General features: G+C 55.2%; 2 protein-coding genes across 2 annotated transcripts; both read right to left on the reverse strand.

The window, feature by feature from the left end:
- Positions 1 to 10,018: 10,018 nt before the first annotated feature.
- FOXL1 (forkhead box L1) lies at positions 10,019 to 13,221 on the reverse strand. The gene has a single exon (XM_031436624.2). It carries the CDS (start codon positions 12,935 to 12,937, stop codon positions 11,897 to 11,899), a length of 1,041 nt encoding a protein of 346 aa, XP_031292484.1. The 5' UTR covers positions 12,938 to 13,221; the 3' UTR covers positions 10,019 to 11,896.
- An 8,184-nt stretch (positions 13,222 to 21,405) lies between these two features.
- FOXC2 (forkhead box C2) lies at positions 21,406 to 24,237 on the reverse strand. The gene has a single exon (XM_031436623.2). The coding sequence runs from the start codon at positions 23,750 to 23,752 to the stop codon at positions 22,247 to 22,249; it is 1,506 nt and encodes a 501-aa protein (XP_031292483.2). The 5' UTR covers positions 23,753 to 24,237; the 3' UTR covers positions 21,406 to 22,246.
- Positions 24,238 to 24,318: the final 81 nt, after the last annotated feature.

Here is a 24,318-nt window from a genome sequence, read left to right on the forward strand (position 1 = left end):
GACAGGGGCATAGAAATGCAGGGAAATGCCAGGCTCCCTTGTCTGCGTAGCTTCACTGACATTTGGGGGTTGGCCCTCACAATTGTTTGGTCCCTGAACCTGCCAGTGGCCACATACAGTCACGCTTCCAGATCCCAGGCCAAATGAATGGCCACAGTTCTGAGATGCCACCAGAGACGGGGTCCTGCAGATGGGACACGTTTCTGGCCCAGCGTGACAGCTATGGACTCAGCCTCCCTCCGCCTTGCTCTTCCCATCTGCAGGACAAAGCCAGTGGTGCCCGCTTCCTCCTCAGGGTGCACCGTGAACACAGGGAGGGCTCGGGAAACGGTCTGCCCCCAGGGGCGACTCCACTCCATCCCCAGTCCAGTGTCGCAGCAAGAGCCAAGAAAACTGGAGATCAAACCATAAGCCATCGGCCCAGGGATGAGTCCATCCCCCAGGCTCATCTACGATGAAAAGACGTGCTTCGCTACGTCAAGATCACAAACCTATTACACTTTTAAAGCCCAGAGAGGAGGCTCAGGCCCTTTGAAGCCAACGTAAATACAACTGTTTAACAGCTTACTTTAACCGTCCAGTGGGGGCCCAGCAGCTTAAATGGATTCACGCTGCCAGCAATCGCTTTTTGCGACACGGTGTTTGTTAGAAATTGGGGTTTTACTTCGCAAAATGTCCTGCGGTCGCCTCCACTTTGTTTCTTAACAGCGCTGTCTTTATGTGAGTTTTCTTTGGCTTGCCAATAGAAGAGGAACAGATTCCTTTTGAAGTTTTTTATTGATGAATGAGCCTCTATAAATAACCCATCGTGGCAGCCGCCCGAGCTCTGAAGTTTACTCTGGAATAATAGTAGCTGAGGGAACCGAGGGCCGTTCACGGCAGCGTGTCATGAAATACTTTAATGGGCTTCATACTGTTTAACTTAATCTTTACAGATGTAAAAACAGAAATACAATTATTTTAACAACTATTATTACATATTGCTTTGCTAATGAAAACAAAGCCTTGGGAAGCACCGGGAGACACTGAGGGGGTCCTCAGGAGACCGCTGGATGCCGGCTGCGGGTGAGGAGCCCCCTGCGATGTGGGGACAGATGGAGATTTTTGATTCCCCCCAAAGTCTCTTTCTGCCTCCCAAAACACACACACACACACACACACAACCACACACATGCAGCCACACACACACACACACGTCCTAATCACATGGTCGCACCGAGGGCAGCTTCTTGGAGCTGATTTCAGGCTCGGCTCTGCGGTATGAATTATGGGGCCCACGGAGAATTTCTGTTGCTGGGAAAGACAGCCGCTTGCTTTTAATGGAGCTCGAAGGACTTTTCCTGTTTCTCACAGTCCCCAGCTGCCACTCCATCTCCTTGTTCCTAACCCTCCCCACCCCCCTCCCCACCACCCCAGCTTCCAAGGAGCACCCTCTCGCCAGAGGAGACTGGGATACAGCTCACTCAAAAACCTATAAATCCAGAGGTCGCGTCTGCAGCTTGAACGTTCTCCCTGCCCCGCAGGGACGTCGCGGAGATTAAAAATGGGACCCCTGGGTCTCGTCCACGGCGCTGTAAAGACTGCCCTCCTCTTTGATTCTTCGCGGAGGTCTTTGCCTGCGGAGGCGCATCCAGTTGAGAAATGCATTTTTCTCATGAGCTGCAACCTGAGCCCCCCGACCCCTGCACTCCAGGCTGGGAGCTGGGAGCCCCCACTCGACCCTCCACCATATAGCTCTGTGCCTTGGGGAGCTCACTTCTCCCTGCTCCTCGGTGGGGTCCTCACCAGTAAAATCAGGAGATCGTCTGGATTCTGAGCCATTTGGGAAATGACAGGATTGGACAGAGAGAAGTTAAAGATACTCATTTTGAAAGCTCAGCTGGAGACTGTGGCTTGTGTCCTAGATGAACAGCAGACTCGCCCACTAGTCCATGGCTGCTCTAGACCCCCGCAGCCCCCACCCCATAGTTGTGGGGGGAAGTGGGCAGATCCTTGAGAGCAAAATAGAGGGCAGCTCACTGCCAGGGGAGAAGAGCCAGGCTGTGGCCCTGGATGCCTGCCTGGCTCTGCCCATGTTTACCGGTCAGATAAGCCCCACCGCCGCCCACCTGCCCTGGGCTGAGTGAGTGAAGGTGTGGCGAGCAGCCTCGCATGGAAGGATGCATTTGGAGTCTGGCAAGTGCCTTCCCAAGATTCTGCATCCTACAGGTAGTGACTGTCTGCCATGCACCGAGCAGTCGGTTGCAGTAAGCTGAGGGACATTCACTCTGGCAGGAGCATCAGACGTGGAGGAAAAAGCAGTCCTGTAACAAACATGTTTTGGACGCCTGCTTTTGTGGCAGGCACTGGGCTGGACATAATAGAAAAAAAGGGGGCACCGCAAAAAATGAGGTGACCTCTGCTCATTGCGTAGTGGGGAGGGACAGATGCGAGACTCATTATTGGGCAAATAATTACTTAACTGCAGTTGGGACGAGTACTCTAAACAGCTGTAGAATTCTAGAAAAGTGTGTGAAAGGGCAACCAAAGCGCATCTGTCCGAGCCGTCAGACGGGGCTGCGGCGGGGTACGCGTGGCTCTTTGCTTTTGTTTCTTTGTTTGTTTCGCGTCGCTCTTAGAAGTGTGGCTCGTCTAACTTAAGATATGGATTTTGCAGTCTTGGTACCAAAACAATGTAAAGCCTGCCAATAGCTTTTATATTAAATTACACGCTGAAATGATAGTATCTTAGATGGGTGGAGTTCAAGGAAATATATCACTAAAATCAACTTTACCTGTATCTTTTAAGTTTTTCTTTTTAAAATATGGCTACTAAAATTGTCACATTACTCTTTCTTGGCTCACTGGTCTAGAAGATCCAAAACTGCAGCCCTGATCAAGAGGCATTATAGGGCTTGAAAATCCGGAGAGATTGGAAGAAAATGGTACCGTGTCCAGTGCCACTAGCTCTGTTCTTCAGGCGTGGGGTCTCACCGAGGGACTACGTGGGGTTTCTCAAACCTCAGGGCTGTAAGAGTCGGATGAATCTCCACTGGGGGTACTGTCTGTGCTTTGCAGGATGTGCAACAGCACCCCTGGTTCCTCCCCACTGGGTGCCGTCAGCACGTCTCCCTTGGTTATGGCAACCAAAACAATCTCCATCATTGCCAACAGCCCCAGCCCGAACCCAAACCCAGCTCTGCCACGGACAGTTATGAGACCTTGGGAAATGACTAAGCTCTCCAAACCTGCCACCTCATCTGCAAAAAAAAAAAAAAAAAAGGAGGGGGACTACCATCCCTAACTCACATTCGGTGGGGGTGGGGGGGGAATGTGAGTGAATAACAGTGCATGCAAAGCGCTCAGAACCGTCCCCAGCAGGGGCCGGGCACTCAGCAGATGCTACAATGACAATTAGCTCCTCACAGAACTTATCTCTCTTTTATTGGCTTAAGTTTGTACTGCAAACTCTCATTCCATTATACAGAAAGAATTTGCATGTCGCTCACAGGATCTCTGAAGAGGCTACCCAGGGGGACTCTGGGCTGAGCTCCCAGGACTGAGTCCCTGCCCGGCACAGCAGGGCTGGCCCCCACTGAGGCTGCCCCCTCCATAGGTTGGGAGGACCTCAGTCCTGGGCAGCTCGCACGGCTCCCGGTCCCAGGACCACTTCCGTGGCCCCAGCACCACAGTGGGCGCACCGCGCCCCCCTCCCTGCCCGCCCGGCCCCTGAGGTCGCGCCTCTACGCCAGGGGTGGGGGCCACCCTAGCACACAGAGCCGGAGACAAGCAGGCTTTCGTTCATTTTCTGTGTGAAAGAACGGGAATCTGCCAGGAAGTGGAAAGCCTTTAAAAGATTTTGAGAAGCCGTAAATGTCAACAGTGCGTGTTGACGCTGCTTCGCCCGCCCGCTTTCCCCACCTGAAGATAAGCCCCTCCAGGGCGGGACCAGGTCCGGTCCCTTTGTTCACGGCTAGGGTGTGTCAGAGGCCAGCACGTGACACTCACTCTTGGATGGATGGAGAATGACAAACTATCCTGGTGGCAAAGGCACTGAGACGTATGTGCACGTGTGTGAAACGCAGCGTGCGCCGCGCAGACGGTGTGAGAGAGGACTGGAGCTTTGGGAATAAATGGCCTGGATTTTTGATGCAGGCACCTCCTGGCTGTGTGCTCTGTGCTCATCTATCGAGTGGGAAGGCTCCAGGCAACCGTGCGGGCTTGCCGCACTGATTACAAGAGGCCCCAGGTGGCGGGGTTCCTGAGCTCAGGACCTTCTCTGGGGGGGACAGTGCGAGGCGAGGGGAGGCCGTGAGCCCTGACCAACGGCGGCAGCCAGGCGGCTTCGTTCAACTTGAAACCCACTTTCTGTTTGTTCTTCCGCATAGTCCGGGCACTTGACCCCACGCCTTCCCGTCCTTACTGATATCGAAGCCGCTGGCTCCCGCGTCCACGTGCCCGTGCAGATGGGGGGCAGGTTCACACCTGCCCCACGTGAGGGTGATTAAATTTAAATGAGAAAATGGCTGTGAAGATTCTTGTACAAAATAAGTCTTGTTCACCTCCCCGTTCATTTCTGGGCACCTTCCTGCGAATCTGTAATTATTTCAAAACAAAAGACTTTTAATAAATAAATAAACAAATCTGTTTCGGTTCGCCTCTGTCTGTGGCCAGGCTGTCAGCAGTTAAAGGGCTGTGCCTTCCAGAGGCCTCAGGCCCGGGACGCTGCGTGTGCCCCGCATGGGGAACTGCTCAGCTCTAGGGTGGTGGCAGCACTGATGGAAGTGAAAAGCAATTTGCACTTATACATCTGTGTCTCTAGCTACGGTGCTATGAAATGTACAGAAATGTGTGACTTGGGGGGAACGCCAGCCGTGATCCCCGGTGCTGGGATTACTACAGGGGCCACACACCTGGTCTCTTTTCAGTGCTCTTCTAAATGCTCCACGTCTCTTGTGTGGACACACAGCTTGTCCGACGAGTGTTTGAGTGACGGCGACTCTGCCCTGAGTGAAGGGAAAGGAAGCTCGAGGTCACGGAGAGAAGCAGAGTCTATAACGACGACCGAGTGGAAGCTGAGTACAGATGCGCATAAATACGAAGGAGGAAAAAGAGACTCGCACGTCCCGCACTGCTCTCCCACCTCGGAGACCCGCCGGTGGCGCCGGTCTGGCCCCGCGTCTGGTACCAGGCTCTCCGTCCCGGCCCCAGAGCAGACCCCTGAAGAGCTTTCAGAAACACGCCATCGGGTCCCACCACAGGCCAGCAGAATGGGACACAGGCACTGGGGGGGGGGGGTCCTCCTGTGACACAGGGGTGGGCACACGGCCCCTGGTTTGTCCTTCCTTGTGCGGAGGCCCAGGGAACCCCCGGAACAAGCAGCAGAGACAAGAAGTGACACGCATTGGAAACAGATTTCTTTCTCCTTCACTCCTTCCCCCTCGTGTCTCTGAGTGGCCCTTACAGACACTGGCCTGCCCTGGCCCGGAGGTGGCTCCCACCCCCACCGCGTCCCTGCGCCCAAGGAAGGGGAGGAGCAGCCACTTGCGGGCTGGGCGCCCACGGCCAGAGCCCGCGTGAATTATTCATCACCCCCCCCTCAAGATGGAGCCCGCAGGGCCAGCACAAAGTCCAAAAATGTGGGAAAGTTTATTTATTTCTCCAAAACATTCCTGATTTGTAATGTGCTTTCTAAAAATGTCCAAGCTGACCAGACCTCTGCTATATTTAGCCACAGCATTTAAAGAAATGTTCCTTACGCTTTATAAGGCGGGCTGTGAAATGCATGAATTTCGGAGAAGCTGCACCCCAGTCTGGTCCCTTTGTCCCCAGGAGAGGGGTGGAGCCTCTCCTTGGCCTACAGGCCTTGTCTTCCTTGGGGGAGGGGGCAGAAATAAAGACTTTTAGTCCTTCCCAAGGCCCTTGAGTTCACAAGAGCTGGATGGCCAGCCCTGGGGGGCCCTTAGCTCCTGAGCAAGACAAGGAAACGCCGAAGGACTTGCTCTCCTCGCCTGAGAAAATCGCTCCCTGGGGTTTCCTAGGACCCGCACCCTGTGTGGCAGCCCGTTTTGCTTTTGGTTTCACGTTCGAACGGTTGAATCATCTCAAGAAGCGTAACGCTGCAAGGACGAGGTGAAAATGGCTGCCGGCCAGCCCGGGAGGAAGCGCTGAGAGAAGCAGTCCCAGGAGTTTCCAGAAAGCTCCAGAATCATGGACCATGAGCAGAGCTGTGGGTTCGTGATTTCGCTCCAGAACCAGGAAGTCACAAATGGACTTGCAAAGCACATGTGTTTAGATCAGAGGCGATGTCTGCGTACAGAGACAAGACCCCTGTTACTAAGAGCCTCTCGCGTGCCAGGTACCTACGTGCAGTGACTGATCTAATTCTGACAACCGCCCTGTGCAGGAGGCGTTACGATTATTCCCCTTTTTTCTAATGGAGGCTCTGGCGATCGACCCCAGGACCTTGTGCATACCAAACATGCGCGCCACCAACGAGCGACTCCCCCGCTCCGACTGTTCCCGTTTACAGATAAGAACTGGGGAGGCGCTGTCCCACGGACTTACAGCCGTTATTAAATTTGCTCCATACAACAGCTTGATGAGGCAGCTGCTAACATTGTCCCACTTGTGCAGACCAGACAGTGAAGGCACAGAAGGGTGAGGGCATTTTGCTGACATCACACAGTCCATCAGAGCAGAGCTGGGTTGTCAGCCTCTGTCTGGTGGGCTCACTCTTGCGAAGGCTAACGTACCCCTTCCCACCTTCACCTGAACGTCAGATTACTGGCTGGTCATGTGTCAGTAGGCGTGGGTGGGAGGGGCTTCCCTCACTAGTAGGCATGTCCAGAGAGACCTGGGGACGTGTGGGACAGCAGACGGTGACTCTACCTGGAGAAGTGTGGCACCCGGTGCTGGAGAGGCAGGATGTTTGTAACTTTCGCACTGAACAGCACGCGGACCACGTCATTAAACCTGGTGTTGTCCCAGATGACATGGTCTTGTGAGCAGCAGGGGGTCGTCCCCACTCTCCCCAGAGGGCCTGACCCAGCCGCTGCCGCGGCCGAGACTCTTCCTCTGTGCCTGATCTCGTCTGGACCTGGGCTGGGGGAACGCCCTCACCAGCCTGTGGGCCCCAGGAAGAGTGAGATAGCATCCTTCACTTCCAGCCCACTACCCAGGAAGGAATAGCTTTGTTTTAAATGCTCAGCCAACGGATACAAACCATGTGCAGCCATTCGCAACCCCCAGCCACTCAGCAAGTCCTCTCCAGGCTCAGAGATGAAGGGCAGACTGTACCGCCAGTAGCGGGGCCCTCAGGAGCTGAGTCCAGACCCTGCCCACCTAAGAGGGCCTCAGATTAGGGCCTAGAGCCACCTTCTCCTGGAAGCCTGCCAGACGGGAGAATCAGTCTCTGAGAATGCCGGATGCAGCTGCCAGTCTCGTCCCAGACATCCTAGCCTTGGCCCTTGGACATCGACAGTGTGGTCAGGGCTGCTGCAACCAACTGGCCCCGGAGGAAGAACCCTGCTCTGCTGGCCACGCTCACTTCACCTTGTCCCTACCCAGGTGCGTTCTCCACCCGCTCTGGCCCTGCGGGCTGACCCCACGGACTGCCTGCCCTGGGTTCCCTGCGGGACTGGACTTCTGGTGGGGTTTAGCCAGTCAGAGGTGTCAACATGAGAGGAGAGAGGTCTGCTCCTGCCCGTACCAGCTCTGTGGCTGCATCCACATTCACCCTGCTCACTCCAGGGGCTCCCTCCCAGCCCACTCCCCTGTAAACAGTCCTTTCCAGTGGCCCATCCGAGTGGGTCTCTGTTTCCTGCCGGAACCCTGATTACATAACTGATGGGAAAAGGAGGCTGGGACCCATGCCCTCCCTCCTTACTGCCAGGTAAACAAAGGCGCCCGAGGCCCAGGGCTTCTAACAGGCCTCCCACCCTCCCTCCAGCCACCTCTCAGGGGGAGAAGTGAATGTTGCACTCGGTCTTATGTGTCCACCAAAGTGTAGACCCTAGGCTGGAATCCTCATCTGGTCTATGAGCCACTTGTGTGGTTTTCCCAGTGCAGTTGGCATCTGGACACCACCAGAAGACACGGGCCCCCAGAGTTGGGCCCAGGCCCCACAACTCCCTGTGGCCCCCCCTAGGGTGCTGTACAGTCTAAAGGGTCTGCCTGACCCCGCAGAACCCCAAGTCTGGGCCTCCGGATAACGACAAGTGTGGACAAGAACTTGCCACTTGGCTACTCAGGCGTAAAAACTGCTTGGAATGTGGATTAAAAGAATTTTCCTTTTCCAACAAACTCATGTGCTTCAGTTTTAATAATCAGCTCGGCTTATTATCACATGTATTTCTGACTCTGTGAAACAACCCGTTTCAGAGAAGCAAGACTCCAGCCACCATGAAGACGGGGAGTCCACCAAGTCGTGGCTCTCACTTGGGCAGCCAATTCCTGGAAACGGCACCCACTCTTGTGACGTTAACAGCAGCCCACCCATGTCCTGGCGGATGGGCTCTGGCCTCCAGCTGTAACAATAACATCGCGTGTGGCTAATTTGTTAACCCTCACGTGAATATACACTGACCACTCTTCGTGAAATGACAGAGACCACAGGTGGGCTCCTTTCTGGGGAGATGCACTTGTATTGGAAGATGGCAAGACATATCCCATTCTGGTTCTGGAAAGCCTCATGGAGCACGGGAGACCCAGGAGGGCATTAGCTCCCACAGGAGCCAGCCAGTACCCAAGACCAGACGAAGCAAAAAGCCGCTGCAAAGTTCTCTTGCTTTTGTGAAAGTCGTGTCGGTAAAGGTCTCAAGTTGGTATGTCTTCCGAGATTCTTTGGTAAAGCCTTCGTTAGTTTCACTATAATTGTACAAAAAACTAAATTCTTGCTTGTTCAAATTATACAGAAAAACAAAATCTTTCCAAAAGTACCAATACTTGGGTTAATCTAAAAGAACTCAGCACTTTGACTCTATGTTCTAATTATGCAAAAAAGGTGAATTTCTGAGCATTTGTGTATGCAGCAAACAAACACACATGTGTACATACATACACACATGTATACATACACATACATAGATATACACACTTGCTTATCATTACACCTGCACCTGCCATACTCCCCTTTATGATCAGTGTACTAATCAGTGTGCGTGTGTGTGTGAGTGTGGGATCAGGGCTTAAGCCAAAGGTCATTTACAGAAAACTCTTTGTTCTCTTTGTTTACATGAGAACACAGAGGCCATCCTCAGCTTGCCAAAGACCAGAACGATAGGGTTGCTTCTGGTTTACCTGAAATAGAGCTGATTTTGTTTTTATTAAGAGTAGAAGCCTTTTCTTGGTCTCACTGATCCATAATTTGGAGCACATGATTAAAACTGGAACATTTGAACAGCTGTTTCAATTACTAAAACCCAAAGGCCCTCCTTCTCTTCGGCAGGAAGGAAGGAACGCACACGGAATCGTGCAGAACCATGGGAAACGGCCCCGCTGCCCCCTTCTCTCTGCTCTCCTATACCAGGTGAACGTGGGACTGGCTCACAGCTGAACGTGGGACTGGCTCACAGCCTTCCTTTTTCTGTAGGAATACACACTCTTACCAAGCAGACACATCCTCCTGCCTTTTTTTTCTGTGCCATAAAAATAATGTCTGTACTATACTTTTTAGTATTGTAATTCTAAAATACAATCCTTTTAAAATGACAGTATTAGATTATTTGCTTCTCCAGACAACAGCCACATGTACATTAAAAGCACACAAGATAGCAAATCAAACATAAAAAGGAAACATTGGAAACACGTTCTGTACAGTGAGGGGGTTCTCATCGTATTGCTGACATGCAGGCAGCATCCTCTGGTCCTGGGGTTTTCAGCTCTGGCCCCTGCAGTCTATGTGTGCACCCCACCCCGGAAGCCAGAGCCCCCCAAGATGCTGACGGGGTTCCCAGATGCAACCCCAGTCTCCCTTTTCCTGTTACCTGGTTTGTTTATTCCCACCCCCGCCCCATCCATTGAGCCAGTCACTGAGAGGTTAATGAAAAAACAACTTTATTCACAGGTGCTGAGACGTCGGGATAACAAAACATCCAATGATGGCCCTTGTACTACATTTTGAGTTAATCACAGTGACCCTGGACCTCAACCACAGGACCTCATCAAAGTTCTTAAAATCAAGGACACTGAAGCTCGCCGAAGTGTTCCCACCAGCCTGGGCAGGGCGTGGTCACGGACACACGTTTGGGTAGGTAGCACACGGCTTTCAGGATGAATTTTCAGCAAGTCATCTCTGTGCCTACTAATTATTAAGTTATTACGCTTGTCCGAAATATCCTTTCCAACATGTTACCAATAAGCTCTCTTGATGTAAAGTTCGTGTTCACTTTTATATAAGTCATGGAAACTGCTTGAAAAAGTTATTTCATAGACCTATCTCTGCCTGTCTCCAAGAACTCATGACTGACTGTGATTTTCCCACATCAGATAAAGTAACTTGGAGGCTCAGGGAGTCAAGTTTCAGAATTGCCAAAACAACCTAAAGAGAGATACCATAAGAGGTTACGTGCATTTTCCAAAAGTTCCAAGCTGAACCGGGCTGCGAAACTCTCAACTTCCATAACCAGACCTTTGTGGAGGTGGCTCCCTGCCTCCCGGCCCTGCACCAGACTCCTAGTCACCTCCATAAGGTGTTTATTTAGCTGCAGGCCCTGGGCCTGCCAGGCCGGGGCTGCAGGCTGGGAAGCCTCCCTCCAGCCTCCCGTTCCTTGGGGTCCAGAGAGCCGCCCTGATGCATGCCATGTTCTGCCGGGCCCTGACCCATCTCTCCCTCTGCCTGCTTCCCACGTGTTTGCTTCTCCCAACGCTTTTGATTGAAAGTAGTCCTTCACTACACAATTCTAGAAAAGGTAACAACATCAAACCTAGGTCTTGAGAAAAACATGGGAATCAAAACTCCTCTGTTGCCCGAGACCTCTTCCCTCCCCCTGACGCACTTCCGGTGTCCTCAGAGTCTTTTGATCCTTTAAACACAAAAACGAAGAGACAGGAGGGCTGCTGTTGTGGGAAACACGCATTGGGAAACATACGTGTTGATCAACAAGCTATCATAATGCAACAAAATGCTATATTATACAGAGTGCACTTTCTTAATAGAAGTTGTTAATGTCGACGTTTTCACAGGGCGATCCTTATAGTAAAACGAGTCAAGGGTTTAGCCAAAGAATATAGCATATTCCTTTTATGGTCTAGGAAGGAAAAAAGAGGAAACTTCTCTATTTAAAATAAAAGTGTGGTTTCTCAGCTTTCACCTGAACGTTGGTCCCAAGTCCTCCCCAAGCCCTAGGATCTGCTAAGGAACCTGAAAAACAGGGGTCACTCCCAGCATCCCCACAACTGGACTTCAGGGACAAACCTAGCTTCAAACACCCCCCACTCTGGTGGGTTCAAAGCCAAGGCCTAAGCCACTGCCCAGCCAGCAACGGGCAGATAGTGGCTCTCAGATAGAAAGGACCACACTGCGGCCATCTGTCTGCCCTCAGGTCGTCTGGGCCCCCGTTCCCCAGACAGGCAGGGCCTGCCATGAGTAGCTAGCAGAAGATCATGCCATCAGACTGACCTAAGGCCAAGGGAGTCTCCTGCTCCGGCAGTAGAAGGTCTGGGATGCCCGAGTCCTGGCGGGAAAGCGTCCTTTAAATCCCCGAAGCTGCTCTGGTTCTGGGAAGGTGCGCCTTGCGGGAGGCAGGTGGGGGTGTACCCATCTGTGCGTAGAGGTGGGTGATACTTCCCGGGATCCACATGTCCGCAGAGGAAATCATTAAAAAAAAAAGTGACTTCTTGACCCCACGGTGGGAGTCGTGGTCGCTCACAAGTAGCTCAGACCCGGGCAGGGGAAAGAACCTCGCCACCGATGGCTTTAGTGGAAGTGAAGCACCGTGTCGGGGAGCTGCAGAGGGAAATAGGAGAGGAAAGGGATCCCGAGCTGGTAAAAGCCGCCCTGGACGTGCGGGTCCAGCATCAGGGAAGCGTTGAAAGGCGGACGGAGGCTGGAGGAGGTGGCCAGGAGCGAGGCGCCTAGGAAGCCGCCAGGGCCCTGCTTGGCTCCCCCCGGGAGCTCGCCCCCTCCAGCCGGCTTTTGCCCCTGCCGTTCCGCCAGGATGCTGTCTATGCTGAAGCTCTTGGACTTGTCCGAAGAACTCTTCGGAGAGCTGCAGGAGGCGGGGTGCGGAGGGGACCCCGGGCCATCCATCGTGCGCGCGGGCCGGCGGACGGCCACAGCCGCTGCGCCCTGGAGCGCGTCCCCCGCGTCCTCCTCTGCGGACGCGGGCCCGGGCCAGTGGAGGGGCGCGGGCGGAGAGGAGCCTTCCCGGAGGGGCGAGGGGCGCGCGGGAGCTCCCTCGTGGCTGGGGGTCGCCGGGCGGGGGAGTACTCCCCCGCGCCCCACCTCCGGCTGCGCCTCTGCGCCGCGCTCGTGCGTCTCGGCTCGGGCGCGCTTGAACTCCGGGGCCCCAGGGCCCGGCTTGGGCTTCCTCTTCCGGCGCCGGTAGTTGCCATTCTCGAACATGTCCAGGCAGCGAGGGTCCAGCGTCCAGTAGCTGCCCTTGCCGGGCCGCCCTTTCTCGCGGGGCACCTTGACGAAGCAGTCGTTGAGCGAGAGGTTGTGGCGGATGCTGTTCTGCCAGCCCTGCCGGTTGTCGTGGTAGAAGGGGAAGCGGTCCATGATGAACTGGTAGATGCCGTTGAGCGTGACCCTCTGCTCGGGCGCGTCCTGGATCGCCATGGCTATGAGCGCGATGTAGCTGTAGGGCGGCTTCTGGGGGGGCTCCACCCGGCCCGAGGCGGCCAGAGCGGCCGCGGGGGCCAAGGCCAGAGGCAGCCCGGGTCTCTCGGGGCCGTACAGATAGAGCATGGGCGAGGCGGCCAGAGCAGGCAGCCGGGGACTGAAGAGATGGCTCATGGCGAGCGGAGACGGCGCTGCGCCCCCGGCAACGCAGACGACCCGGGTGGCTTAGGGACTGCACCCCGCGCCGCAAGGGCCCTCCCGGGGAGCCCGCCCTGCGTCTGTCTCCCGCTCTGCCGCTTTCCCCAGCCGCTGCGCACTCTGTCCCTTCTTCATGGCTTTAAAAATGTTAAATAATTGTTGTAACTTTGCTATTATATGTTGACTTAGCGCTGGAAAATAAATTGTCTATGATAAACAGTCGCTGTGTTCTCAGCCCACCCACATTAATTAAAATTTCATTGCTGAAAAACTCCAAGCTTTTCCCTCCACGTGTCTTTTTGATACCAGCCAATCGGTTTCGGGGTTATTCCTTCATTTGTTTATAGAATTAGTCTGTTGATAAGTCCGCCCACCCAAGTTGAATCAAGCTGTGTTTATTTGGAAAAATTTCCGGGCACCCAATATATAAACGCACTGATCTGATGTTTGAAATATCACGTCCACCCCTTGACGCTGTAAGCACACACAGTCAGTGAGGCAGGATGTGGATCTCCGCGGCTCAGAGCAGGGTCTGGCGGGCCAGGAAGGAGAGTGGAGGTGGGAGGGGCGTTTTACCTCTGGCTTGGGGGAGCCCCGAAACCCTAAGGCTTCCACAAAAGACCTTTTCTTCCCCCAGGCCTAATGGGAGCTGTAGGGGTGGGTGCCATAGCCTCACAGCTTGCCTTCTGAGGTCTTTGAGAACTCTCAGATATTTGGCGGGGGAGATGTCTGTCTCAGAGGAAATAGATGGGAGTCTGACTTGAAGAGTATGCGGCCCTCCTTGGAGAGATGCTCTGGATGCCCCCAGAGGAATTGGGGGTGGGGGCGTACCCCCTGGGGGCCTAGTATCCCAACAGGGGCAAGCCTCCACCTCAGGGCTCCCTGGAGACCTGAGGAAGAGGACTCCGGGAGCCCAGCTCGTCCCAAAGCCAATGGCATAGGGCACTGCAGAGTCGGAGAGGGTGTGCGGAGGTACCAGGTCCATGGCTCGGCTGGAGGAAGTCTCAAAATAAACGCCTTTGGAGAGTGGAGGGGGAGAAACTAAGGTCTTTCTGATGGATCTGAGGTTGCAAGGGAGGAACACCATAAAAGGGGAATTTGGCAGCTGGCGCGGGAGAGCTGGTATTTGTGAATGCGGGTCTCTTGCTTTATATTCTGCGCTTTCCTGTTTATAACAAGGAGGGGGTTATAACAACTTTACAAGTGCACGCAGCTGGCCCGTGATTACATTAAGCATTTGGGAAGCCTGCTCACTCTCCACCCACCCTACCCCACCCCCCGCCACCCACTCACCCTGGGGTGTAAGCACCCCCTACCCCCATCTTATTTTACATTTAGCCACGTCCATACTTGAATCAAAAGCCTAAGTGATGCCGATGTAGAAGGAGGTGTCCCTTCCCCCACGTCACCGCGTGGTGGGGGGGCACATAGCGTGACTAGTTCCTGTTTACAATCGCTGCTGAATATGGAAAGAAAAAAAAGAGCTCTGGATAACTGAATTAGCATTTCATTTAATAAATTACACGAATGCCCAAGAGAAGAGGGAGGGGTGAGGATGGCAGGTGGGGGGCCCTGCCCACGAGCCCCCCCCCCGGAATTGGGAGACACAACAAACGTGCATTAATTGGAGGGGGGAAGTCTGCCACTGCTGCTGTAACAGGGAGGCGACCCCATGCTGGGGACTGGCTGCCAGTGCTCAGGTCAAAACTGAACACCGAAAAACAGGGAAAATCCTGCTCCAAAATGGGGAATCCAGAAGATATCTCATGTGTTTGGAGGTTCCGGGGGGACCGTGTGGGGAGCAAATACATTTGAAATATGGAAAAGGAAGCCTCCATCAGGGTCGAAAAACCGGTTTGGGTGCAGGCAGGGCGTGAGGGAATGCCAGGCCAGGGCGGGGGACACCTCCAGGCCTCGGTCCCCAGCGCTCCATTTCTAACCTGAGCAGTGGCCTTGGGCCTGGGGGCGGCCCGCTAGCAAGAGGGGCAGGCGCTGTCTGCTCTGAGTGTCTGGCTTTCATCAGAGCACACCTTTCACCCCGAGATGGGAAGAGAACCTCAGTGTCCACGCTTTTGCAACCCACAGGTCCCACAGTCTCCGGAGCCACCCAGCCCCTCCTGACTAGCAAGATCAAGTCTGGATCCCACTAGGTGTCGACTCTGACAGATCCAGAGGAAGAGACAAACGAGTGTCGCTATGTGGATCCCCCACTCCGCACCCGGAGCCCTTCCTGGAGTTGCCTGGGGCACCCGAAGCCCAGCACTCACACCCCTGCCTTTCCCTAAAGGCGCTCTGCAGCCGCGCTCCTTCTAAACGCTAAGGCGAATCCAAGCTTGAATTCGTGCAATAATAATCACCGCCCAGTTTGGGCATGGGCGGGACGCAGGCGGAGACCAGCGCAGCTGGTGGGCGGGGCACTGATAGCAGAGAGAATAAGCCAGTTCTAGTTGCGGTTTGGAGAGGCCGGTCCAGCCCCCACGTGTTTGCAGCAGTTAGCAGCCTCTATGGGAGGCTCCAGCCACAGACCTCCAGCAGAGCGCCCCAGCCTGGCTCTGGGCGCCGGGAGAATCCTGGGCTCTCAGGTGACGTGTGTAACTTGAACTTAGGAGAGGACTTTGTAGGAAGGAACCCCGAGCTGGGACTTATTTCCGGGGAGTGCAGGGCAAAAGCACAGAGTGCAGGAGCATGGATGCGCCCTCGTGCGGAAGCCTGGTGGGTGAGGACCGATCGGAGGCTCAGTGGGGATCAGCCAAGCCTGGGAGACAGCTGGCCGACTGAGTGTCTCAGAGAGCCAGATGAGGACACTGCAAGTCCCTTGCAGGTTCATAAGCCTTCAGATCCCAGAAAAGCACCTTCATCTCTGAAGTCAGTGGGAGTGCAGCTTCCAGCCTGCAGAAAGGCCCTGAAATCACGCTTCGGGAAGGACCGTGGCGGTTCCCAACTCTGGGGCCCAAGCACAAATAAGGTTTGTTGAGGGGTAAGAGCAGAGAGTACCCTTTCCAGCTGCCTGGCAGAAAGCCTGCTCCTTGGGAAGGCCAGGTGAGCGAAGGCCAGGCAGTAGCCTGGCCCAAAGAGGCCTCAGGGGGAAAGGCTGAAGGGACAGAGACAGGAGCTCCTCCCACCCCACCCCCATCTACCTTTCTTCCGCTCCACCGGTAAATTAAAAAGCAGGCATCCAAGTTAACGATGATGGCGTCATATTTCCAAATATCTGCATCACTTTTCTAAGTGGGAAGACAGGTTACAAATTATATATGTGTGTATACACATATATATGATTCTACCATACATGTGAGAAGAGTGAGGGTGGAGAGATGCAGGGATCCCTCAGCCCGGTCTCCTTACTGACGACATAAAAGTGCCAGAGAGGAGGTTGATGATAAGGACAATATTAATAACTAATCATGACTTGAAGACTACTACGTGCCGGCACTGCTGTAAGTGCTTTCCTCGTACTAAGTCCTAAGGAACAGAAATCTTTATCATTCCCATTCCACAGACCAGGAAACTGAGGCCAGAAAGTTAACTCACCTCGGGTCTCCTAGGAGGAAGTGTTCCAAAGACAGGAAAACAATCACGTTATAGTAGCTATTGTGTGTGGATGCTAAAGGCCCAGTGGAAATTCTCTTGAGAACCCTGGCAGTGTCTGTGAAAGATGGGGTAGGGGAGTGGATTCACCCATTTCACAGATGATGAAACTGAGGCCCAGCACAGAGTACCTGAAGACAATGGAGGTATTAAATAGAACAGGGATTGGAACCCACAGGGTTTCCTTCACTGGTGGATTCACTGAGGTCAGACACCCTCAGGTGTCCACAGAGGCTGAGAGGTGTGTCTGGAGTAATCAAAGGGGAGGGGCCCTCTGGAGAGGAGAGAGAGGTGGGTCCCCAGAGCTGGGAAATTTGGGACATTGTAAGTGGGAGACCCAGTCCTTTATATCCCACCAAAACCAGAGAAGCCCTTCCCCCCCCTTACCCTCCTCTCCCCCCTTGAAAGGATCAGGGAGCAGTGTCTTTTGCTCCTCTTGGGAGAAGTGAGCCATGAAGCTTATGGTTGGCCGGTCAGCTAATGCTGATTGAAGCCCAGTGAGCAGGGGCAGTTAGGGCCTGGGCAGGGCCCTGCCCAAGGATATCGCATTTAGCCTGACATATGCAATTAACTGAGACTCAACAATCCTTCCTCTTCTGTTATCCAGGTAAATCCAAATAGCTAACAGTCCTTACTGTGCACTAGACATTATCAAAGCACTTTCCCAGCGGGCGTTGGGCCCACTGATCCTCAGGATAACCCTATTCGTGATCCATCATTTTTCCAGTTGAGAAGTGGGTCCAGAGAGCTTGAGGTAATGTGCCCGAGGTCATCTGAGCCCTCAGTTGACCTGTGCGTAGGCCCTGAGTTGGTGCATGTGGATTCAGCTTAGAGAGAAAGTCTCCACTGGGGAGCCTGTCTGTAAGAATAACGTGAGGGCAGCAAGAGCGCCCCAGAGGGGCTGTTGGATACGTAAGGCACAGGGCCAAGGGCCACTGAGCCTCCGTGAGGTCAGGCGGCCTCTCTGGCCTCCACGACTTCCCAGCCTGGGTGGCCATAGAGACTGAGCACACAGCAGTACCCCATGCCCGGAGGACGGAAGCCCCCCAGTGCTCCCCAACTCCACTCCCTTAAAGGGACCATGGATGCCAGCCAGCTCATCAAGCTGGCAGCCCACTCGCTCCTTCCATTTCAGCTTTCACACCCTCACAGCCCCAGGATAAAATCCCCGCTGACCCGACACAGGAAAAACCATGGCACCAAAGAGACACCTACAAGAATCGAACCCCATGCAAGCAACGCCCTTCTGCTTTTGCTGCAGAGCAGAAACGTTGCAGAAGGGTGGGGAATGCTCGCGTAAGCTGAGGCGGTGGTGTCTTCCCAGGAGCAGCGGCTGTCCCTGTCAGGAAGGCAGCTGCCCAGCCTTCCAAACTCCCTGCAACTTTCTGCCCCTGCCTTACATGCCTGTGTCGAAAAGCAAACATTTCAAATGCCTTGGTGAGCTGAGGCCATGGAAGGAAGAGGCAGGCAGGAATGCTTCTCAAAGTTTGGGAAAGCATGTCAAGTATGTGGTGCCAGAAGTCACTTGGATGGCTCTGACCAGTGCATCTCGCTCACCTGGAGTGGGGAGTCTGGCCCCCCACTACCAGCCATCCTCGGCCTGGCCGCACCCAGGGCATCCAGCCTCAGGTCTCTACTGTCACTTCCACCACACCCTGGGCTGCGGGAGTGCATGGTCCTGACGACGCAGGCACACATCCCCTGAGGCTCCGAGACCCCAGTGCTTCCTCCAGAAACTTGGTTCTGCTCACTCATCAACGAGTGTCTTTTCTCTGAGTCGCTCTCTCCACCCACCCTCAGGTTTATGGTTATTATGGTTATTATCAATAACTTCCCATTGGCCAACCTTGCCCAACACCCCTGTCCAGGTTTTTGGATTTGGGGTGGGGATGAGGATGGAGGAAGGAAGCACTCAGCCACGGGGGCTCATTTTCCACTGGAACCTGGGAGCTCTGCTCTATGCTTTGAGTGAAGCTCACAAGCCTCTCTCAGGCCAAAAGGTGACTCCCAGGCAGCCTTTTTGGGGTAAAGGGGAGGAGATGGACCCCAAAAGATTTATGACCCAAATGCTGAAGTTCCCAGGACTCGAGTTTTTTTCTCCCTCTAACTTCTGACCTTCATTTCTTGCTGGTAGGGAAGGGGAGCAGGGTAAGTGACGGGTGGTGGCTGGAGCTGGGCTATGCAGGAAGGAACAGCTGGGGTGCCCAAAATGCCCTTGCACTCACCTGCTCATTTTACAAGTGAGAAGACTGACCAAGGCCAGGGAGGGGAGGAGCTTGTTCACACAGTGAGATGTGGTCCTCTAACCCCAGCCCAGCGCTCCAGAAATTAGAGGATGCATGTTGCCACCAATTTTGGGTCCTAGGGGACAAGCCACTTGAATTAGGGCAGTGAGGGCCACCCAGCCACAGACCCAAGTCTGGCCATGGGAGAGTGGCCCAGCTTGCAGTCTCTCTCCCTGAAAGCGGCGAGCTTGGGGTGTCTCTCAAGTCTTACAAGAAGCAGAGGCTATTCCAGCTGCAGCCTCTCCAGGGCTTAGAATAAGCCGGATGCTCAAAGGCCACCGGGTCTCTCTGGCCGCCGGCGACTGTCACAACTGGACCCTGTTAGAGACACAGTCCACCCAGCCAAGGCCAGTCAGGGACCCAGGATTAACTCCGTGGGAAACAGTCTCTGTTGTGGTGTTTGGGTCGCTTCCATTTTATTTGCAGAATTTTTGACACCTGCTGAACTGGGTCTTCCTGGGTCAGGTAGGAACAAGGCTATCAGACACAGCTTCATGCAGACGGCGTTGAGTGAGCCGCCGAGCAAGGGGTCCCGGCAGCCTGCGGCCGGCATTCCCCGGACCTCCTTTCCCCCTTTCCGGAAGGGCTCCCGAGGAGCGCGGCGAGCGGATGCGTGGAGGCAGCCGCCCCGCGCCCCGCGCCCCGCGCAGTGCACGCACGCCGGCGGCGGACGGCCGGGCGGCGCCGGGGCTCCGCGCGCTCAGCCCGGGGCCGGCCCTTCGCACTCCGCGGGAGCAGCAGGCGCCCCGCGGCCGCGGAGCCCCTCGGTCCGCGCCGGCTGCTGAAGGCCGGGCGGAGCCTGGCTCCGAGCGCAGCGCCCGCACGCGGCGGCCTTCCCTCCCGGGCCTGCGACGGCGGGAGCCTTCGGGGGTCCGGCCTGACGGGCGCCTCCTCTCTGACGCCGCCGGCGGCCTGCCGAAGCCCCCAACACAGTGCCCTGGGTGCCCACGTTCCCAGGGGAACGGAAGGGCCCCTCGCCGTGGCCCGCTCGGGGTGGAGGAACCTTCTCGATCTACCCGCTCGGGCGAGTGGCCGGCGCACAGCGGGGACTTGTTTAAGAGGCCTTCCCCAAGGTAGGAGGCCCCGGCGCGGTGTCCCGGGCCGACCAGACCTCTGACCCCTTCCTTACGATTCTCTCTCCGCGCTTTTCCCCGTGTCTCTGAGACCTCCTGTGCGTTCCACATCTTAGGGCGAAGGCAGGCTTTCAGGGGGGCCTCTCTCAGACATCTGGGGGAAGGGAAAGCCAGCTAGACCGCTCTCCTCTGCTGCGCGAACAGCATAAAGCAAACGGGAGTCAAGTGAAACCCGCTCCTCTCTCTCTCTGGTCCACCTCACGCAGACGAGCTCGGCAGCCCGCGGCCCTGCTGAAAAGCAGGCACCCAGCGCGGACTCCCCTCTTCTGCGGTTGTGAAAAGGCATAAAACTCAGTCTTTAAGTCTCAACCAGGTGCCACCTCTGGGGCCACAGATGAGAAGAATCTGTGTCCCACAGATGGGGACAATTATTATGCTCACACTTTGCCCAATTCTGTTCAGCATAACATAGAGACAAAATACCATGCTTAAAACAACTTAACACCCAGGTTACGGTCAAGGCCACTGCATCAAGCAAAATCACCTTTTGGAAAATCATCATCTTCCAAAGGTACAGCTCACCTGCTGGGGTGGGAACTAATTCCCAGTTTGGGGCTCTGGCCCCCAAAGTCACACACAGAGACCAGGAGGGGAGTTGTGTGTTTTAGCCAGTGAAACGTATAATAAAGCCGCCCCTGCCCCCGCCGCCACACCTCACAAAGGTTGTATTGCTATTTAAAATTTGGAAGATGAAATACCAGAACTGAAAAGAAAAATAATCTATCATTTGAAGTCCTGGAAGAGTTGACAAATTTAAAACTCTTAAAAGCATTGTACATTATTTTTGAAGGGCTATAAGGTTAAAAATTTTTTCACTGCAATAGGGTAAAGATTTTGAAATCAAATCAAGAAGTAAAGAGGTCTGAAATTCACCTCCGATCTGGCCACCGCCAGGAACGGTCATGAAATGGAACAAAATCAATCCCATTTGGATTTTCGCCATCCCAGTTCAAATTCTTTTCTGGAAAACCTTTAAAGTGGGGAAGGAAGTCCGCATTTTAGGAAATCAAGGGAAAGCAGGACTCCCCCTGGTTTGCTGTTAGCAAATGGCAAATGTTTATCCTCCCCTCTGTCACCTCCTAAATTGGAGATGGCTGGACACGGGGACGGAATGGTACTGTTTGTTTTGACTATTGGCATGTTTTTCTGCATTTAACAAAATGCTTTACAGCAAAGGACATTATGGCACACAGTCCTTCAGGCAACCACGTCCAGCCAGGACTGTTTCTTGATTGCCTTGGTCAGGGTGGGATTCTGAATTAATCGAAAGCCTTTTCTAACACTAGCAAGACGGGGGGGGGGTCCCCCAGTCCCCTGTGATCATCTGTAGAGGTCTACACGTTTACCCACCTGTGTAACAAGAATAACAAAACAGGTGGATTCATGAAATCACCTTAATTTTTTTTTTAATTTGAGAATACAAACACACTGTTCGGACTTTGGGCAGAAAAACAACATGGGTTTATTTTAAGGCAAGTACAACAATTAAGACCACATAAGACAAACACAGGTGAAGTTAAATTTTTAGTTTTTTTTTTCTTTTAGGAATGCTTGGGGAGGACTCTACTATACAACACCATCACACTTTGTAAATAAAAAGTATCAGATACTTGACTTCTTTATCCGCCAACAACAAAAAATAAATTATTTTCTTGTTTTGTGAGAGACCTACAACTGGGAAAAGAATTATATCTCATAATTGTACAGGGGGGGAAACCCCACATAAGTTTCTTGAATTTTCAATTTGGCAGTTAGAAATGGGCAACATGAGAAATTATCCAGTGAACTCAACTTTAAATATTATATTAATGGCTCTGAACAACAACAAAAAATAGCCTGATTACAAATCCACACATTTGTACAGCACGGTTAGAGAAATTTAAAATTACACACAACACGTACATAATCTGTAGAGACCCGGGGTCTCTACAGAAAGTCATTACTGGGTCGCTATGGGATTTGGTCCATAAGTTATAATTTTGAAACCCCGAGTGGAGCAGTGAGCACAGCCCTCCTGGAAGGGGAGGGGGATTTTTAAACCAATATTCATTTCGCTGGGCCGCGTCCCTGTACAGGGGCTTCTTGGGGTCTCAGAAACGGGGCGGCGAATTAAAGTTACCTGCAGCTTCGCAGAGGGAGGAGGCTGGTGCGCGCGCTCTCTCTGCTCCCGGGTCAGCGAAAAAGCGGTGGGCATGTTTTGGGGTTTTTTGCATCTCTGCTGCCTGAACTGTCTGAGAGGGTAGCGTCTGGGAGGCATAGCCGGAGCGGGCCGGGGCAGGTCAGTATTTCGTACAGTCATAGGAATACGGGGCCGCGTGGCGGTAGAGAGATGGCGTGGATCTGTAGGGCAGCTGACAGCTCGCGTTGCTGCTCACCTGGGGTTCCCCAAGGGTCGAGTTCTCAATCCCCAGCCGGTGGGAGTTGAACATCTCCCTGACGTTGGGGAAAGTCTGCTGCTGGGCTGCGAATGTGTGGCCGGGGAGGTGGTTCAGGTCCCCGCTGTGGTTGAGATACCAGGAGGCTGCCTGGGCCGCGGCGGCCCCGGGCTGCGGCGCCGGCTGGGGCTGGGGAGCCGGCGGGGGCGGCGGCGCCTGCGGGTGGTGGTGGCCGTGATGCTGGTGGTGGTGGCCGGCGGCGGCGAGCGCGCCCTCCTGGCCGGCGGCGAGGTTGAGGGCGCTCAGGGGCGACGTGGGGCCGCTCGGGTGGTCTGAGAGGGCCTCGTCCAGCGCGGGCGGGACGCACATGTGCGCCGGCCGCTCGGCCCCAGTGTACAGGCTCATGGCGCGCATGCTGCACTGGTAGCCCCCGGCGCCCGCTGCCTCCAGGCCCTGCGCACACGGCTGGCCGTAGGCGGCGGGCGGCGCGGCGGCGTAGGGCAGCGCCAGCGGCGGCACCACCAGGCTTGCGCGCCCAGCCGCAGGGCTCAGCTCGCCTCCCGGCGACGACGTTCGCAGCGTCATGATATTCTCCACGCTGAAGCCGGGCAGCCCGTTGGGCGCGCCTGCGTGGTGCTCCGGCAGCGAGCCGTCGGGGGAGCCGGCGGGCGTGGAGGCCGCGCTGCGTGGGCTGCCCTGCAGCGCGCTCTCGGGGCTCAGCGTCTCCACCTTAGTGATGACCGGCAACGCCGGCGACGCCGCCTCGCTCTTGATCACCACCTTCTTCTCGGCCTCCTTGGGGGCGTCCGCTAGGGGGGGCCCAGCCGGGGCGCCCTTGGACGCCGCCGGGGGCGCCTCCTTGAGGTGGGCCCGCTCCTCCTTCTCCTTGGGAACGTCCTTCTTCTTGAAGCGCCGCCGGCGCCGCAGGAAGCTGCCGTTCTCGAACATGTTGTAGGAGTCCGGGTCCAGGGTCCAGTAGCTGCCCTTGCCAGGTTTCTTGTCGTCGCGGGGCACCTTGACGAAGCACTCATTGAGCGAGAGGTTGTGGCGGATGCTGTTCTGCCAGCCCTGCTTGTTCTCCCGGTAGAAGGGGAAGCGGTCCATGATGAACTGGTAGATGCCGTTCAGGGTGATCTTCTTCTCGGGCGCGTTCTGGATCGCCATGGTTATAAGCGCGATGTAGCTGTAGGGCGGCTTCACGAGGTCCTTGGGCGCCGCGGGCTGGTGGTGGTGGTAGGGCGCGTAGGAGCGGCCCATGCCCGCGCCGTACTGCTCCGGGTGGCCTGAGTAGACGCCCATGGGGCTGGCCATGCCGCCGTAGCTGCCCGCTGCGCGGTAGTAATTCTGCTCGCTCAAGTAGGGCACCACTCCCAGGGCGTTGGGGTCTGACACAGAGTAGCGCGCCTGCATGCTGCGTCCGAGACGCCACCGCCTGCGCGCACGGACCGCGAGGAAGGCCCTAGGAGAGCGAGCGCGAGCGAGAGAGGGAGGAAGGGAGCCGGCGCGGGGAACCCCGGGCGCCTGGAAGCCTCAAGGCTGAGCTAGAGGAGGCGCCGGCGCTGGGCGCCCGCCTTCGGGCCGGGAAGGGACGCTCGTTTTCAGCGGACCGGGCGGAGCAGCATCCTGGAGGGCGCGCCCCGGCGAGCGCAGCGCCGGCCCTTGCTCTCTTGCTCGCTCTCGATTCTCGGCGGGTGGCAGCCCGGGCGGGCAGGCGGCCGGGGACGGAGCAGAGACGCCTTGCGCGCGGTGGACCGAGGCTGGCCCCTCGGTCCGCGTCAGGAAAGGGAGGGCGGCTCTCCAAGCCCCCCAGTAAATCGGCAGCCCTGAGGGTCAGCGAGCCGGGATCCAGAGTGCTGCCCTGCCGAGCCCGGAAAATGAGGCAAAGTCCCTTTTAGGGATTGGGAAAAGTTTCAAAAGTCTTCTTGCTGAAAGCGAGTTTTTACTTTGCTCCGGCCACACCCCCTCCGGGAACTTTG

This window comes from Camelus dromedarius, chromosome 23, assembly GCF_036321535.1.
Source record: "Camelus dromedarius isolate mCamDro1 chromosome 23, mCamDro1.pat, whole genome shotgun sequence".
NCBI classification, from domain to species: domain Eukaryota; kingdom Metazoa; phylum Chordata; class Mammalia; order Artiodactyla; family Camelidae; genus Camelus; species Camelus dromedarius.

What these genes read in the sequence shown, in the direction of transcription:
- FOXL1 (XM_031436624.2), bottom strand. Translation starts at nt 12,937, where the DNA reads ATGAGCCATCTCTTCAGTCCCCGGCTGCCTGCTCTGGCCGCCTCGCCC.
- FOXC2 (XM_031436623.2), bottom strand. Translation starts at nt 23,752, where the DNA reads ATGCAGGCGCGCTACTCTGTGTCAGACCCCAACGCCCTGGGAGTGGTG.